This window comes from Thalassophryne amazonica, chromosome 23 (assembly GCF_902500255.1).
Source record: "Thalassophryne amazonica chromosome 23, fThaAma1.1, whole genome shotgun sequence".
Lineage (NCBI taxonomy): Eukaryota > Metazoa > Chordata > Actinopteri > Batrachoidiformes > Batrachoididae > Thalassophryne > Thalassophryne amazonica.
The window spans coordinates 26,781,065-26,798,810 of NC_047125.1; the positions used below are offsets into that span (position 1 = coordinate 26,781,065).

The 17,746-nt window shown below is 41.2% G+C and overlaps 1 protein-coding gene across 2 annotated transcripts; it reads right to left on the reverse strand.

The window, feature by feature from the left end:
- Positions 1-576: 576 nt before the first annotated feature.
- On the reverse strand, positions 577-17,732 carry LOC117505223 (coiled-coil domain-containing protein 171). 2 transcript variants are annotated; one of them, XM_034164810.1, is made up of 23 exons: positions 17,691-17,732; positions 16,299-16,511; positions 15,904-16,045; positions 15,550-15,719; positions 15,304-15,450; positions 14,620-14,712; positions 14,340-14,500; positions 13,185-13,323; positions 10,202-10,289; positions 9,961-10,073; positions 8,661-8,750; positions 8,374-8,565; positions 7,738-7,905; positions 7,412-7,546; positions 4,777-5,278; positions 3,877-3,984; positions 3,601-3,791; positions 2,787-2,948; positions 2,508-2,687; positions 1,418-1,563; positions 1,237-1,291; positions 1,039-1,161; positions 577-775 (listed from the first exon to the last, which is right to left on the reverse strand). In XM_034164810.1, the coding sequence occupies exons 1-23, from the start codon at positions 17,718-17,720 to the stop codon at positions 620-622; spliced, it is 3,504 nt and encodes a 1,167-aa protein (XP_034020701.1). In that variant the 5' UTR covers positions 17,721-17,732; the 3' UTR covers positions 577-619. The 2 variants fall into 2 exon arrangements, with proteins under 2 accessions (XP_034020701.1, XP_034020700.1); XM_034164809.1 differs by having other exon boundaries at positions 1,039-1,291; positions 2,562-2,687.
- Positions 17,733-17,746: the final 14 nt, after the last annotated feature.

Genomic DNA, 17,746 nt, shown 5'->3' on the forward strand with positions numbered 1-17,746 from the left:
CATCAAATTTCCCAGTCTTTTGTTGCCCCTGCCCCAACTTTTTTTGAAACGTGTTGCAGGCATCCATTTCAAGATGAGCAAATATTTGCACAAAAACAATAAAGTTTATCAGTTTGAACATTAAATATCTTGTCTTTATATAGGTTGAAGAGGACTTGCAAATCATTGTATTGATTTTATTTACATTTCACACAACGTCCCAACTCCACTGGAATTGGGGTTGTAAAACAATAAAATATTCACAGCTGTTCATAATTAGGAGCTTGACAGAATCTTAGCAAGTAATAATAAAATGTTTTCATGTCATTTTGTTCAGTATAAAATCCATCACACCCTGTAAACACAACTTGACTTAATTTTTTCCCACTTTACTTAATTTACCTTCTGTTTTCAGTTCTTTGCAGTCAGTTTTGGTTTTCTTTGTGACTCTTTTCCTCTGTTGTGTTCAGGGGTGAGACACAAAGAGGAGGAGTTTGGATTGGAGGAGATGGTACAAGCACATTTTCTAATAATCTGACATTTGACCCCTGAATGTAAACGCTGGGGAAATGCAGCATGCTTCCTGGAAATTTTTTCTTTTTTTTGTAACAATTTAGAGTCCGTGTCAAACATGACGATGTCATCTTACGCAGGTACGGTCGTTATGGAAACAGGTATCCTGCGTTTTACTGCACAACACGGCCGTTTGATTGTTGTGGGCGGAAACATTGCGCTCCTTCCAATTGATCCTGGAAATAAACATCTGACAGAGCCCAGAGAAGGTGGAGAGCAGGGACTGAAGGAAGAGAGGGAAGGAAGAATGCAACAGAACGAAGGATGCAAGAGAGGAAGCACATAAAAGAGGGGATTGAAGGAAGGACACAAGAGGGAAAGAGAAAGGAGCCAAGAGAATATAGTGAGTAAGAGCATGCACACCTATAGTTTGACAGCTTACTAAAAACATTTAGAATTTTGCATTTCCAATAAATCAAGTGATTTTATTTTTTAATTATTTATTTGTTATGTTTGAAGATTTAAAGCAAGCTTCTTTTGTCTTACCTGGCAAGCTGCCACCTCAGGTGCTCCCATGATGCACTCTGGTCCACTGGGCTCTGGGGGGGTTGGATCAGGGAGGGACTGAGCCGACAGGCAGGCATGTGATTGGCTGAGATGCTCTCTGACCTGAAGAACAAACAGCTTCATGTGAACATGCGTGTGTGCTGCGTGTAAGAACGGACAGTGTGTGCAAGCCGTCACCTGGTCGTAGCTCGTCTCTGCCGCCGTCATGTAGCGTAGCACATAATTCTGGCGTCTGTAACAGAGAGACCAATCCACAGATCAGGATTGGAGGACAGTCTCACAGCGGCCATCACATATTTTGGTTTTAACACGGACTCATCTGGCGGATAAACGTCATCCCAGAGGAGGCGAGGCTTACCTGGCAGCATGCTTTAGCTCGCCCTCAGCTCGCCGCAGTTCTTCTTCGAGCTGCTTCTTCTTCTTGTGAACACCTGACAGATGTTTACCCAGAATTCTCAGCGAGCGGTGCTTCCGACTCACTTCCTGACGGGCTTCGGACAGAGACTGAAGACAAAATCGGTGCATCATGTTCTCATTGATTTTTTTTTTTTTAATTTAAACTAGAAAATCCATCTTAAAGTGGCTAAAGCGGATTAGCTAGTGGCTTAGACTCCCTGCTAAAAAAATAAATAAATAAAATAAAATAAAAAAACGCAGAACAAACATTCAAGGTCATTCTTTTGTGTCGCATCATTGTGATGCCAAAATGTTCACGCCAATTACCAGTAACATCGTTATGCTAACTTGTTAGTACTAGCCTGTAGACATACTGGCATCAACGTGCTATTAGTTTATATGCTAACATTCAAATACTAATAAAATAGCATCACTCTCACTTTACTGATGGCACAAAAAATCTACAGAGTGTTTTCATATGAAGTTGCAAACTGAGAAGTGGCTATCTCTGCTGTACGCTACTCTTTTCTGTTTATACCTGTATCTATTTTTAGCGTACAAATGAACTACTAATAAACTACTGGTTACCAGCTACCTTATCATGCTTACTGCTAGCATGACCATGCGAAAAATAAGCATGTTATCTTGACAACTGTAAATACACTAGTGACGTACCAATGCAAATGTATTTTTTTATACTAGTTGTAATGTGTTAGCTCTTCAAAAGTACTTGTATGTTAGCATTAATGTTAGCAACAATTCTATCATCAGTGAAAACACTATTGTTTTAATAAACTACTGGTTACCAGCTAGCTTATCATGCTTGCTGCTAGCATGACCATGCGAAAAATAAGCATGTTACCTTGCCAACTGTAAATACGCTAGTGACATGCCAATGTGAATGTATTTGTTATGCTTGTTGTAATGTGTTGCTAATGGCTATGTGATATTGCTGGTTTTAGATGATATTTTCACTGCGTAACTTTAGCATGCTATCAGTTTGTTCCCGTGGTTGTTAACATTTGAAGATTTAATGTTTTTGCTTGATGTGCCTTTCTGATGTGGTTCAACGTGCACTGTTTTTGTGTTTGCTCAGTTTTCTTTGCCTTCTCTAGGTGCTGCAAAGAGCGAATCTGCTCTGTTTGTTCCTGAGCAAGCTGCTGGACCTGATGTTCCCTGCTGAGAAGCTGTTGGAGCTCTGAACACACAGCCTGGTAACGTTCTGAAGGAACCTACAAACACATTTAACACAAAGATTACCAACTCTGCAAAAGCTGTGAGATTAAAGACCAAGAAAACAATATGACATTACAATGTGAACACTTCCTCACTTTTTCTATCAACCCTTTGGGATTCCGTCCGTGCCCTCTTTCTCCACTGCCACCTCGTTTCAGAATGGTCAACTCCATCCTCAGGCTCCGCCTCTCCACCTCAGCACAGTGCAACCGTTGAGTGAAGAGCAGGAAATGCTGTTGGAGTGCGGAAACCAAGGCCTGATGGAAACACGCAAATGTAAATGCCAGAGAAAATTCTACTCACTATTGAGTTTTTAACTGTAATCAACAATAGCAGTAACAAGCACTAAAATTACATCTCATTGTGAGGACAGGAACTATTTTGTCTCACAAACCATGCATCCAAGTGAACCATAATGACTTTGGAGTTCCGCAAGGCTCAATGTTTAAGCCTTCTTAATTTAACGCTACTTGTTTTTAAATGAGCTAAATTGTCAAAAACAATTATTAGAACTCTACAGATGACACTTAAATTTACTTGAATGTGGTAAAAAATAATTAACTGCAGCCCATTTAATCGGTTAAATTATTGACAAAAGATATTTGTCTTTGGTACACAAGATGAATGGTGTAAAAAAAAAAAAAAAAAGCTTGCTGAGTGTGTGAGGAATAAAAAAATGCTTTTGAAGTGGTTCCTGCATTGTTGAACAAAATCCACATATATTTGTGTAATTTTTAACAAAACTGAAGTACTTTTGCTAAATTTGGGAAGTACTTTCAAATCTGTCAGACTCTGACCAACAGCAGGTTTTTTCTTTTCTTTTTTTTCTTTTTTTTGCACAGTACAGCAGTCTCAGTTAAAGTATTTGGAGCACCACAGAATAGTATTTTTAGAATTCAGTTCCCGGACCTTCCTTCTGGGTTCTGAAGGATTTGCTCTGCTCAGTCCAAGTTGCAGCCGAGCTACCAAACTGTCCTCGTCAACTCTGCATGGCGTTATGATTGACGGCAGACTGGTTCCTGCACCTGATTGATTGAGGTGATCGAGGAGGCGGGACAAACCAGAACGAGCTGCCGCTATTACACCGAGAGGGGAGGAGCCTAAAAAGAAAAAAACAAAAACAGAGATGAAGCACATTTCTACAACAATCTGAAGGCAGGTAAAACTGTGAGTGAGCAAGGTTACCGCTATGTTTCAGCACCCTCTGCAGGTCAGCCATAGAGGATGCTATGACAGAGGAGAGCGTTTTGGAGCGGAGCCATTGTGAACACGCCCATTCACGACACTCTTCATCTGGAACACAGATTGAGAAAGACATGAGCGCCAAATAACTGGCAAAAAGAAATGCGACCAACGGCTGCAAAGACAATAAAACTCAGGGGGCCACGAAATAAGTCTACAATATAGCATATTTTATGGAGTATAAGTCGCACCTGACAAAAAATGTCTTTGGGGGTGGGAGCATAGGTTACACTGGAGTGTAAGCAACTTATACTCCAAAAAATACAGCATATGTTTGTAATAGTCTTTCAAGTTCAAGCTTCTTTATGGATACCCACAGGTAGACTCTGTAAGCATTAGAGTCCTCATACACATATATATAATTTTTTTTTTGGGGGGGGGGGGGGGGGGGGGGGGGGGGGGGGATTTTGATTGTGTATTCAAATGAATCACAAATATTTTGCTGATCAATATATGCTTCATATTATCTATCTAGGCTTTTGGTCATTGAGATATAAAATACAATACATAAAATGAAGTGTTTTTCAGACTTTGCTTTTTTTTTACCTGAGTTCAAACTACTCCAAAATCTAATCACCTCTGAATATGTACCCAAATAATATTCCCACCAAGTTTGAAGAAAATCCGCCCAACCGTTTTTGAGTTATCATGTCCACAGTCAGATGACAGAATCCCTTTTTCCCCCAAACTGTGACAGAAATACGCTGCCACCTTCAGGTCAAGTTTTTGTACTGCAGATGCGAAGCTACAAGCACGCTTGGTCACGTATCGGTAATTCATTTCTGGAACAATGTCGACATTTCTACACGTGACACCAAGTTGTACTTTGTGCAGAGGACTCACCTGTCCACGAGGAGCTGCGTCCCCTCTTTATGGTCTCTGGCGACTCCCCACAGACGCACATGCACACGGTGGGAACGTCTTCTCCCCTCTCCAGCCGAAACAACACCGATGTGTTTTTGGCCATTTTGGACCACCTCCTTACTGCCAACACCACACACACGCTCTTCCTCCACCTCCTCCTCCTCACTCTCTTCTGCTCCTCCTCCTCGTCTTTCTCACCTCCCAGAGCAGCAGCCAGCCTCCTCACCTCCTCCTCGAGCTCTCGCGCCTCAGCCAGCTGTCTGTGCAGGAGCGCTTTCTGCTCGGCGAGCGCGCACGTGAATCGGTTAGCGTGCACCAACACCCCCGCCAGCAGGGCGCAGCCCGACAGGAGGGACGCCGACTCCCCGCGGCTCTGGGAGAGGAGGCTCTGAAGTCGAGAGAGGCCAGAGGTCAACAAGGAGCGACGGCGTTCAAGTGAGGAGACATTATCACGGAGAGAGTCGCACTGAGACCGAAGTGACTGTAAAAACAGACAGAGTGAGAGCAAAGGTCAAGGTCACTGGGGCCAAAGGTCAATTCCCCACCACCAAACCTGGCACATATGTGGCTGCTTCTGGAATTACCCAAGTGAGGCCAAAAAGTCAAAATTGAAGTCTTTCACTCAGACTTACATGAACAACTGGCACACATGGAGGCAGGTTGCGGAAGTGGCCAGTAAGGTCAAACTTGCCAAAGGTCAATCATGGGGTCAAAGGTCATGCATGTATGTTTGTTGGTCTCCCAGGTCCTTTTGCCGATTTCTACCAAACTTGGTACGTCAGGTGGCACTAACTTAGGTAGATTCCAGAACTGCCCAGGCAAGGTCAGTCAGAGGTCAATCACTTGGGTCAAGGTCAAGGTTAGTGGGGTCAGATGACCATTGCCTTTTATGTCTTCATGCCCATGAAAAGTGGAAAGGCGTAAAAAAAAAAAAGAGCTCACTTTAAGGAATTCTCCAAACCGTTCGTCAACTGTGTTCAGAGATTTGGTTTTTTTTTCCCTGAAGGTGAAAATCCATCAGGCGGCACTGAAACGACTTTACCTTCCCTCAGGACCCGCTGGGAAAGTTGACAAAAGGGACAAGAGACCACTTTCATTTCGTCTTTAGTTTTCAGAACTTTAGAGATTCAGCTGATTCAGCTCTAAGAGTCTGTCAGGAGCCTCGAGGGAACGCAAAAAAACAAAAAAAAACAGGACATGCCGGGAGGATGCCAGGATCTGTGCACAAGCATGTGTGTTTTAAGTGTCTTCATGCTTCTCCACTGAGGACATTATGCTAGTCAGCATGTTTTGCCCCCCCACCCCCCAAAAAACCCCTTTAAACTGCTGTTCAATAGCTGAGGAATCAAAAAACAAGTCTGCCGACCTGTTTCATGTCTGTGTTAAGTCGCTGTAAAACATTGTAAACTGTTCACGGCTTCATGCAAGGGTGCAACAAAAATTTTTAAATGTTCAAAATCCCTGTCACGCATTAATTACACGAACTTCATGTGAACATTGCGCAAACAATTAAAAAACACTGCGTGTGAGTGAGAGTGATTGTGTCAGCGCACTGCGTCACAGCGCAGCTCATCTGAACAATTATAACGAAATGCTAAATCAATCATAAACATACTGTTACAGCTGCTCATAAGAAGGAATGAACATGCAACTGTTTTACCAAGCTATTACAATATAAACATTACAAATAATTACCTTTTTAGAGGGTTCCAAATACATTCTCCACCTCATGAAGAGCAGGAAAGAAGGGGGGGTGGGGGGGGGGGGGTGGAACTGCAGATGAAGCGGTCCTCTGACCAAAAACACAGAGCGATCAGAGGTGTTTTCAACAGCCACACTCTGACAGAAAATGATTAATCCTCTACGAAATAATTATTTTATATACGCAGCGTCCAGCAGCACAAAGTGTGGCATCCAGCTAGGAACACAGCGGGTGGGATTGTCACGACAAAGTGCGGGTGAGTGCGGCGCCAAAACATGTGCAAATGTCAATAGTGCAGCAGATAACAGAAGATTTACAGAAGAATCCTGCAAATGGTGACAGAAGCACCAATTTGGCACAAATACACCTTTGATGTTACTCTTAAAAAAAAAAAAAAAAAAGAGAGTCATTTGAATTTTCAGTAGGCAGCCAGGTAGGGGTCAACTGAAGAATTACACAGGGGTCAAAATTAAAAGATGCTCCACTCATATTGAAAACTATACCACATTATTTGTCTGATCACAAAGATTCCAAAAAGGTATAGTTTGGACTTTCTGCGACTGAATGTTCTGGAGTTATGAGGTAAAAACAGCAAGAATGGTGACAAAGGTCAATTTCAGTTTGTACAGGGGTCAAAAGTTAAAGCTGCTCTAATTTTGGTAAAAAGTGATGCAAATTATTGGTTCAAAGTTCAGTTCAATCAGTCATTTAGAAATGAGAAGGACAGAATCTGTCTAGAGTAAAGCCACCAAGACATCCAGGACAGCTTTGAAGGAGTCGCAAGTGAGGGAAGCCATCAAGAGACCTGCACTATAGGCTCAGAAAATGTCATTCCATAAATATTTTATTGATACACACATTTAAAAAAATGGACTTTTCTGCATTGGACGTCATGAGGTCCGTCAGTGTTACCTGCAGGTGTGTCACAGTGAGGGCGTGTCTGCGACTCCACTCTGCCTCCAGGCGAGACAACGCACATTTATGACTATGCTGCAGCTCGCACACATGCATGCTCTTCTTCTCACACACGCTCCTCAGGTGGACTACCTGGAGACAGACGGACACACAGAGAGGGAGCGAGGACATTGATTCAAGACTTCTGTATCTAAGGTGGAGCCACCAATCCAAAAATGTAGTTTTCGTGTAGTTTCTGTTCCAGTTCAGGCCTCCAGAGAACAATGAGTGACCTCCAGTTTACGAAGAATAAAATGACAATCTCACAATCACTCACTCCTCACCTGCTCTTTAGCCTGTTGGAGGTCAGAGGTCAGCTGGTCGACGTGTTTGTTGATAACGTCGCACAGCTCCGCCCAGGTGAAGTTACCCACGATGCTCTGGGGTTGATCAAGGAGGACACAGCCAGCAATCAGCCGCTGACAGAGACAGTAGAGGAAGGACAGGCGCGTCTGCACACAGACGGACGCAGTTTCTGTCAGTTTTACAAAAACCTTAATATTTTCAAAGTAACATCACGTCCTGTGAGACGACAAGAGTGAGAGCAGGAAAGTTAAATAAATATGTAAATTAATAAATTGGGAGCAGGAGGGGACACAAAATGAAAGAACGAAAAAAAAAATCAAAGACTTTAAAAATAAAGAAAAAAATTAAAAAGATATAAAACAAAGAAATGGAAAGAAAGAAAAACAAAAAGGAAGGAAAATAAAGAAAATTATATAAAAAGAAAAGAAAAATCAAAAGAAACTGGATAGAAATAAAGAACTATAAAAAAGAAAGAAGGCAAAAGAAAAATAAAGTAAAAGGAAAGCAGTTGCCATGTCAGGTGTAGCTCTCAAACACATAAATCTTCCAAAACAAGTAAACAGAGAACGATAGATAAATAGATCAATGATCAGTTGATTGACACATGTCAGTACTTGTGTCTCCATCCGGTAGTCTTCAGTCATCTTCTGGATTTCTGCTGTCCTCTCCTCCCTCCCTCGCTCCATTTCCTCCCTCTCCTTCTCCAGCTGCACCTTCAGCTTCTGGCTCTGCATCAACCAATCGGAGCTCTCCTGCTGTAGGCGTGTCACTTCCTCTTTCAGTTTGACCAGAACCAGCTGTCCCTCCTGCACACAAGACCGAGCGAGGGATCGTCCTCAGACCGTGCGTCTCACAGTCAGCACTGGTCTGAGATCAGACACACAAACACAGATAGACACACCTCCAGCTGTCTGCTCTGCTCTGAGGTCACATTTTGAAGAGCCTGCTTCTCCTCCTCCAGCCTCTGGGAGGCCAGCACCAAATCCTGGACCTGCCAGGGACCACAAATTCAACCATTAGGAAGCATCAGTTAAAAATGGATAGACAGCACTTTAGGAGGCCCTGCTTTGAGCCTTGGTGGATGTAGGCGCTCTGAAGCTTGGTTCAAATGTCACATGGGTCTATGTTTGACCAATAGCTCATGATATAATTAATCATTATCTACTTGCAATAATCAGTTAATCATTTTGATACCTTTTTTTTTTTTTTTTTTTTTTTTAAACATGAACCTTCCAAATTTTCAGATTTTATTTATGGTTTCTTTCTTCCCCTCTGATAATAAACAATTTAAAGATTAATGGAGAACAACGCACAGCTTAAAAAATAATGATAGCAATTTGCACCCCCTGTTATTTACAACACCAGATGGCGCCCAAGTCATACAGTAGAATTTGCATCCTCAGACTCTTTTGGCTAAATTACAGAAAACCTTATTTAATTGTTTTTGTTTGTCTGGTTGTTGTTTTTTTTTCAAATTTATTTTTTAAGTAGGAAAATTGTTTCTTTTGCCATTCTAGGAGGCCCTTGGGGGGTGGGGGGTGGGGTCACAGGGTTTTTTAATCCATGTGTCCAAACTTCCATGACCAGTGAGGTCCCTCAGCAATGTCCCTATCAAATTTCGTCAACAGACCGGAGACGAATCTTGATGGCATTAGTCCTTTTCAGACATACAATCCAAAGGACTGAAAAATAAACAAGATCACCTCCGGATCAACTCCAAAAGTCAGTGGAGTCTTTCCTGGCATAATATCCATCTGTGTTGAAACTTTCATCAAAATCCGTGCAGTAGTTTTGACGTAATCCTGCTAAAAGTAATCCTTCAAAGCCTATATAACGTGAAACTCAATCCAGAATCCAGATCTGGATCCCCTCCAAAATTTAATGAAGTCTTCCTTGGTCTAATATCCATCTCTGTTGAAAATTTCATAAAAATCCGTGCAGTAGTTTTGATGAAATCTTGCTAACAGACAGTCCTTGGCGGACATAATAAATAAGTAATCGACATCTTAATAGAGTACAAAAATTGGAAATTGCAGCCCAACATGGTGCAGCTATTAAATAATCCTCATCTTGATGAAGTAACTGAAATGTGCTACAGATTATGAGCCCGAACTGTTTGTAGACACTCGTTCACTTTCAATGACACCAATATTTACTCGATGCTGCTGCTTTAGGGTTAACAGTTAAACTGCACACAACACCTGTTTGTCCATCTGTTCCAGACTGTGCTGGTAGTCGCTCAGAGTGGCCTTCAGGTGGTTCACAAGGGCAGAAGCAGGACTACAGCTCCCATCATCCTCTGTAGACGTACGGCCTACAAACACACACGTTACGAGAGGTGTGTATCCCGTGTCGCACTTCAATTACATACTTGATAATCACCTCAAATCTTTGAAATAATTGTAGACCAACAACAGGCTAGTTGTCGATTTCAGCATGTACCTGTGCCGTTGTGGTGTTGGAGAGTCTCTCTAATCTGTTGGATTAATTTCATACCAACTTCTTCAGCCTCATGATGCCTTTGAGTTGTCTGAAGAAGAAAACACATTAAATTCACAAGAGGACATAACACTGCCAATAACTTTGGAACCTTCTTACTGTGCAGGAGGAGGTGCCGTTTTTCCAAAAGCACAAACAGCATGAAGCTCATTGGGAGGTACCAGACATGGGGCCAAATACAAAAGTATTTGACCCCATGTCTGGGAGGTACGGCCAGTGGCGGCTGGCCCATAGGGGGCGCTAGGGCGCTGCCCTCCTAGATGTGGAGGGGAAAAGTCATAATATATATATATATTTAAAAAGTATTATCAGTGTCAGTTTTACTTAATAGTATGTGCCTACATGTAATATGAATGATCAAAACAACACTTCCTCTAACTGACTCTCATTCAACAGTGCATTTCCACCGACAGAAGCAGAGAACATATCATTCCTCGTCTTGGGCGCTCATTCAAAGCGCCCTTGAAGTGCAGCGAAATAACCAATTGTATGTAGTTGCTAGGGAAAATTAATAAATATTTGGCAAATCAACATTGCCAAAATTAATGGCTTTGGGGCGCCGGAATTTTAGCCCTTGCTACACGGAGGCTGCTGATCTGCGCTCTTTACTAAAGTAAGTCCCTTCGGCTTCTCCCTTGTTTGCACTCGGGGTCACCACAGCAAATCCAAGGTGGATCTGCATGTTGAATTGGCACAAGTTTTACGCCGGATGCCCTTCCTGACGCAACTCCACATTACATGGAGAAATGTGGCAGGGGTGGGATTTGAACCCGGAACCTTCTGAACTGAAACCAAGTGCATTAACCACTTGGCCACCACCCCTATCTGCGCTCTTTACTGCGGGGTGGAAAGGAGCGCATCCACCTCTGCCAGCTGCGGACTGACTCCTCTGGATCCACTTCAGCTCAGGTGAGCTGACGAGCTGCTCGGATTTATTCCTGAATGTTGCTCCTGGTGTGGAAACAAGGATGAAAATTTAAGATAAAACGAATGAGTGATTTTTTTTTTGTTTGTTTTAGGGGGTCAAAGCTGTGATCTTTATTGGGACAGCAGACCAGTTATAATGGTAATAGGGGAGGCCGGGGCTGTTTGTAACAGTGTTCAAAGCTGCAGCCATGCTGGCATTTTGATTTCACTACACGTTATGAGGATCAGTTCACAGAAGTGAAATATTCTTTGGCGTATTCCACACTCTAAAACAAATTATTTGCTCAGTTTAAAAACAAAACAAAACAAAAACCCTAAAATAGCAATTTGCATGTTTTTTTTTAAAGAAATTCTAACTCAGCCACTGAGTTCACACAAGACACTTATAGTAAGACAAACCCAGGTTTAGCAACGCATTTAATTAAGTGGTTTTGTATACTTAATTTGCTTTGTCCTCTACAGTTAATTAATTTTAACCAATTTAATTTAAAGGTTTTGGTGTTATTAGTTAGTCAAGTTATTTAATTTAAGTTTTTCTAGCTTCTTTAGTTTGCCTCCATTCCACTCAGTAATGTTCATGCAAAATATTACCTTAATAGCTGTAAATGGTTAACTTTATCTGTAAAACTGCAGATTTTGAGAAGGACATGAAATGATTATTGTGGAATTGTGGTAATTTTCCGACTGTTCACTTGAATGCCTGTACTGGACAAGGCAAGGGAATCTATTGGCACAGCAGCCCCACCAAGACGGTTTTTCACCAGCTGCCACTGGGTACGGCGAAAACATAAATAATCTGTAATCCTCATCGGCCTCAAAATCTATACAGATTTACAACGTGCCCAACACATTTCACTGAAAGTCACTCAGGTTTTTTTTGTGTTATCCTGATGACAAATACACAGGGCTGAAAATGGAACCTCATTGGTGGAACCACTGAAGAGACTCGTCGCTGACCCCTAGTGGCCTCTAGTAGATTGTCTCTTTGTTGATGATATGCTTCTTTTTCGACTGTTGGTCAGATAAGTCTAGTCATAAAAAAGTCCATGTGAATAAAAATTTATTTTTTTATACAAAGTCATAAATAATTTAAATTGGTTAGTAGATTTAATCTTAAACAAGGCAATCTTTGGAAGAAACATGTTATAACTTTAACAATTAATCACTTAATTGTGTTGTCCTTCCAAAAAAAATGTGCCTGTTTATAGCTGATGACTTCATTAATTACTCTAAGTTGTTGCATATTTTCTGAAAGGCTCCTGCAGTTTTACCTTATTTTAGACAAAAAATATAGCCATTTTTACCTTTCTACAGAGTAAAAAAAATATAAAAAAATAAAATCCATTCTAAATACTAACTGATGCCATAATTCAAGCATTTGGATGCCATTTAGTAAACATCTGCAAAATTTGTTTCCTAGATGATTATAAAATTATCATTCCTGAAGCTGGGAAAGAATGCCATTTGTCACATGGCTTTTTTTTTTTTAAAGGGCCAAACGTTAAAGGTCTTTATTTTTTAAAGTATGAAGAACTGAAAGTCAATATTTCGCATGTTGGGTAGAAACATAAATCTACAATTAAGAATTTTTTTCCAACAAAATCCGAGGGGGTATCATGGAGACCCCTTGGCAGAGAATAACCCACATTTGAAGACATCGTCACGGACTTTAAGATGTAATAAAGTTGTAACTCTTCTGGAGATTACCTCCAACTTTCTAATCTGTTAGAGAAATTAGAGGGAATTTAGGAATTTCTGCATACGAGTAGATTTTTAGACTGTTTGTTATTTGGCTAAAGTGAAGACTCGTTCTATCTTGAGGGACGCCGTGCGTCAGTGTGCTCATGAGGACAAACACGAAAGCTGAGATGAGGTCAGGATTAAGATCGTGCATTGGGGGTGCATGTCTGGATTAATGATTTTAACATCGGCTGGAATTCAAATCCTGCCATTAACAAAGTGAAGCAGATCAACAGCCTGAATATACAACCTGTATTACCTGCTCGAGTAACGAGAAAGTGCTGCCGTGCTGCTTCTTCTCTTCCTCTAACTGGTCTGTGAGGTCAGAGGTCATCTTTTGCTCAGTTTCCAGTGCAGCTTTAAGCTCGATTATGCGCCGATTGGACTCTGCCTGCAAGCTTCATGCACAAAAAACAGAAAATGTTCCACCAAAAGTCTTTTTTTTTTTTAAAGAAAAAACAAAAATCACAGTTGAAAGCTTATAACACAACATTCAAATGATCAATATTTCAAATCAAAATGGGTCGTCTGCATAATAGTGGAATTCTATAGACAATAAGTAGCACAAACTGATTTAATTATTTTAAATAATATGAAGTGGCATGCTTAGGTATATTTTTGTTTTTAAAAATGATTAAAATTTACAAACGTAATGGCAAGATTGAAGTATTAAGTATTTTAAACATTACATATAAGGTGTTTATAATAAGTAAGCATGTTTCAACTTATATATTGATATAAAATTAAGATTTTGTACAATGTATAATAAGCATTAAATGTAGCATACAAATGTGTCATTAACCAAAGAAATTTAAAAAAAATTATACTGTAGCAGAAAATAATATAATTATTATTACTACAACAACACAGTCTTTTTTAAAAGTAAACAAACAAGAAAAATGTAAAAATCAGAAAAGCAAATTTTTATTTTAATAGCCAAGTGGCCTGTATGTGTATGGCTTTTACCGTTCCGCATGCTTATGATTTTCGGGTCAAGGATGAACACTGTGAAAATGGAAAGTTGATAGGGCAAATATTTTTGGAGAAATTAGCAATTTTATCTAACCAGTAAACAATGGATGTTGTGCTGCAATGCACCATGGGAGTTCGGGGTTTTAAATGTTATTATTGTGGTTCGTTAGTTTAACAGTGTTGTTATTGATTTATTGTGCTTTTGTAGTTTAATTGGTTTAGTCAGTTTAGTTAAGGCTCATGTTGCCATTACCATGAGTGAGTTAAGTTTCATGTTGACAGTACCATGAGTGAAAACTGTATTGTGTTTGATGAAAAATGTCAGCTACCTATTTTATAAACACTACCCAATCTAGAGCCCATGGATCCCCACAGGCAACATGCTAGTAAAAACATTTAAATTTAGATTAGAAAATGTAATGTGTGCAGTTTGCGATCTGACCGCTGCAGACTGTGCTCTGCGTTGCTGCTCCTCTCTCTCTCCACATTGTAAGCTCGCTCCACCTCTCTGAACTGTGAACGCAGCAGGTCCAAGTTGCACTGCGCCTCCTGCTGGCCAGAGCGCTCCAATGCCAGTGCCGCCTCCAGCTCCAGAATGCGCCTCTACAAAGTCAAGTCATCAACAAGCGATTGATATTTTTATAAAATTAATAAAAATGCTACACAGGCTGCATCCTGCTAAACAGCTACATCTGAAGTGAATGAGGCAGAAACGGTGTCACCTGCATGATGTCAGATTTGATCTGGGACTCCAGGTGAGCCGCGCGCGCCACCTCCATGTTTGACTCCAAAGATTTCAGCCTCTGATCCGACAGCTGCACATAAAACAGCACAACATATTTTCTGCTAATAGCACTGCGGGACTACTGCAACGGTAACTCTAGCATCACTGTTAGCATGTCACAGAAGGCGCTGATGGTAGCATTAGCATAACATCTAACATCGAATCTGTGCAGCTGACACAAAACTGTCCTCATGTTTCCATAAATGTCCATCCGTTAATTTTCTAAACCTGCTTATTTCTACTGAAGGGTCATGGGGGTGGAGCCTATCGTAGTGGCCATCGGGCGAGAGGCGGTTCGTCGATCTCAGGGCATTTGTGTTACAACATTAAATGTTTTACGAGAGACTCATTGCACAGCATAGTTAGCACAGTTAGCATGCTAAGAGCATATTTAAGAAACTACAGATTAAGACTAATAGCAAGCACATGCTAACTATATAGCTAGGTACAGATTAGCTTGTTAGCATTTTTTATGTTTAGTAAATACAACCTCTCCACTACCTCCTCCTTCCTGCTGCCCTCACCATTTCTTTCTACCTCCCTGCTCTCCTCCCCCTCTCGCCTCCTTCTCCCTACCAGCTCCTGTCCTCACTTCCTTCTCTCTTGCTGCTCCTCACCTCACCTCCTTCTCCCTCCTGGTCCTCTCGTCTTGCTCCATCAGCTCCTTCAGTTTGCCAGCTTGCTGTTGGTTCAGCTCGTTCTCCTCCTCTTTCTCCTTCTTCAGCTTCTCCACCCTCTTCTCCGACTCCAGCAGAGCCTCCTCTTGCTCCTGGAAGTGTAGCAGCATATTGATTAGACTGATCCTGATCCGCTCTTGGTTCTCCTGGATTTTTGTGGTCATTTGGCTCATTTATGTTGCGTTTTGAACCTGAAGCTGTCGGTTCAGTTGTCTCTTTTCAGCAGTGGAGCTCTGAAGCATCTTGTGGCGCTCTTCAATTTCCTGCTGCAAAGCATGCTGGTCCTCCGCCCTGGAACGCTGGCTGACATCCAGAGCTTTGCTGAGGTCCTGGATCCTCTGCTGGAGCTCTGCTCCTCGCTCTGAAAACACAAACTGGATATCAGACACTAAAACAGAACACGAAATGTTGCTCCAACAGAATATTTGAACGTTTTTGAACTCAGAAGTTCCTCTCAGGGGGATTTTATTGTTACAATGTGCACGTTACCGATCCCTGAAGTTTGTCTGACTTTTGGTTGAAATGTGCGCAGATATCTCGTGCACCTGTGAGCGTGTGATTCTCTCTGCTTGAACGCTCAGCATCTATCTTGCTTGCTGTCAGCTGATACTGGAGCTCCGCCCTCTCTGCCTCGCCTTGCTCCACTGCTGATCTCAGCCGCACCAGCTCCACCTGCAGGCAGAACACCTGAACAACACACAAACATCACATCCCTTTTAGTTGATTAAACACAAAGTGCAACATGTACTGGTGACAATCGGGCCACGACCAAGCAACCAACTGACTGACCGACTCTCCAATGGCTTTTAAGAAGCGACAAGTGTGTGTGTGTTATACAGATATATGGGTTTGTGGCTTTAGTTTTTGCCCTATTTCAGGCTGATTACTTTGTACTACAGTTAAGTACAAAGGCAGAGTTTCTAGCAGAGTTCTGATTCACCTCGTGGTTGTGAGACGACATCAGATCCGTTTTTTCTTTCTCCAGGTGTTGAACTCGGCGCCTCAGCTTCATCACGTTCTCGCTCCCGTCAGCTCCATCTGACTCCGCCCTCTTCCTGCTCCCGTCTCTGCTCCTCCTGTGTCCTCCTCGGCTTCCGTTTCCCTCTTGCCTCTCTCTTCCTCGCTCCTCGTTGTGTGGCACAATAGCACTCATCTACAGGGCATCCAGAAAGAATTCACAGCGCTTCACTTTTTTCCACATTTTGTTATGTTACAGCCTTATTCCAAAACGTAGTAAATTCATTTTTGCCCTCAAAATTCTACTCACCACACCCCATAATCACAACATTAAAAGTTTTTCATTGCAAATTTAAAAAAATATAAAAAAAAACATCAGTACATGTGCATGTGATTTTTTAATCACATGACAGAGGCTGTGAATACTTATGAACATATGATTTATTATTTTTTAATAAATTAGCAAAAAAAAAAAAAAAAACATTTCTTCTCATTGTCATTATGGGGTACTGTGTCTAGAATTTTGAGAAAAAAAAATTATTTAATCCAATTTGGAATAAGGCTGAACAGCAAAACGGGGAAAAAGTGAAGCACTGTGAATACCTTCCAGATGCACTGTAGGTCAAAAAGAAATAACATAAGTCATATTCAAGTCGTTTTCGCTCGGGGTCACCACAGCAGATCCAAAGTAGATCTGCATGCTGATTTGACACAAATTTTACGCCGGATGCCCTTCCGCATTTGGCCACCACCTCTATTCCACTAATTGCGTCGATATTTGACACCTGTTGACGTTTGGCAGTTTTTGTTACCTTGATAACAAAAGCGCTCCGTGAACGCTGCCTGACGACAAACGGAACCCCGCTTTGAAAATACAGCTTTTCTTTTAAATACACCGAGCAGCGAGTGTAGTTCATACAACTACAACACGTCAAAGTTTTTACGAAATGGGAAGGGCACCTTTGTAATTCGGCTAACCTCAATCATATAAACATTTGATTTGGAAGTAATTTCTACTTTCAAATCTCAGACGTGCAAAACACAGTAGTTTGGGGTAAAGTCCATTTAAAACTGATTTTAGCCACATAACGTGAGTCTTTTTACATCTCATGTTAGCCGAATTTCGCGACACATAGTAAGAATTTTTAAAATATCCTAAATTTTATTCTTACCCATGCATAACTGCTTTAAATACTGCAGAGATAAATTTGACATTTTATCAAAGGAGTTTGGTTAGGCTGCTCAGATCTGAAACAATAACTTTCTTTGATCCAAACAACAAACTTAAGCCAATATACTCGTATTACAGTTAATGTAATTAGAATGATAGAACTATATGATTAATTTAAAAAGTTAGACCGTTTAAATCACTCACAGCACAGAAGCCATTCGAATTTAACGCCATCTTGAGCGCGTCATGCATGGACAACA

What these genes read in the sequence shown, in the direction of transcription:
- LOC117505223 (XM_034164809.1), bottom strand. Translation starts at nt 17,720, where the DNA reads ATGGCGTTAAATTCGAATGGCTTCTGTGCT. An exon ending in TGGAACAGATGGACAAACAG is followed by an intron (nt 8,751 to 9,960) that starts GTGTTGTGTGCA and finishes GGTCCCTGGCAG; the next exon opens with GTCCAGGATTTGGTGCTGGC. An exon ending in CTTTGCAGCACCTAGAGAAG is followed by an intron (nt 1,564 to 2,561) that starts GCAAAGAAAACT and finishes TTTTGTCTTCAG; the next exon opens with TCTCTGTCCGAAGCCCGTCA.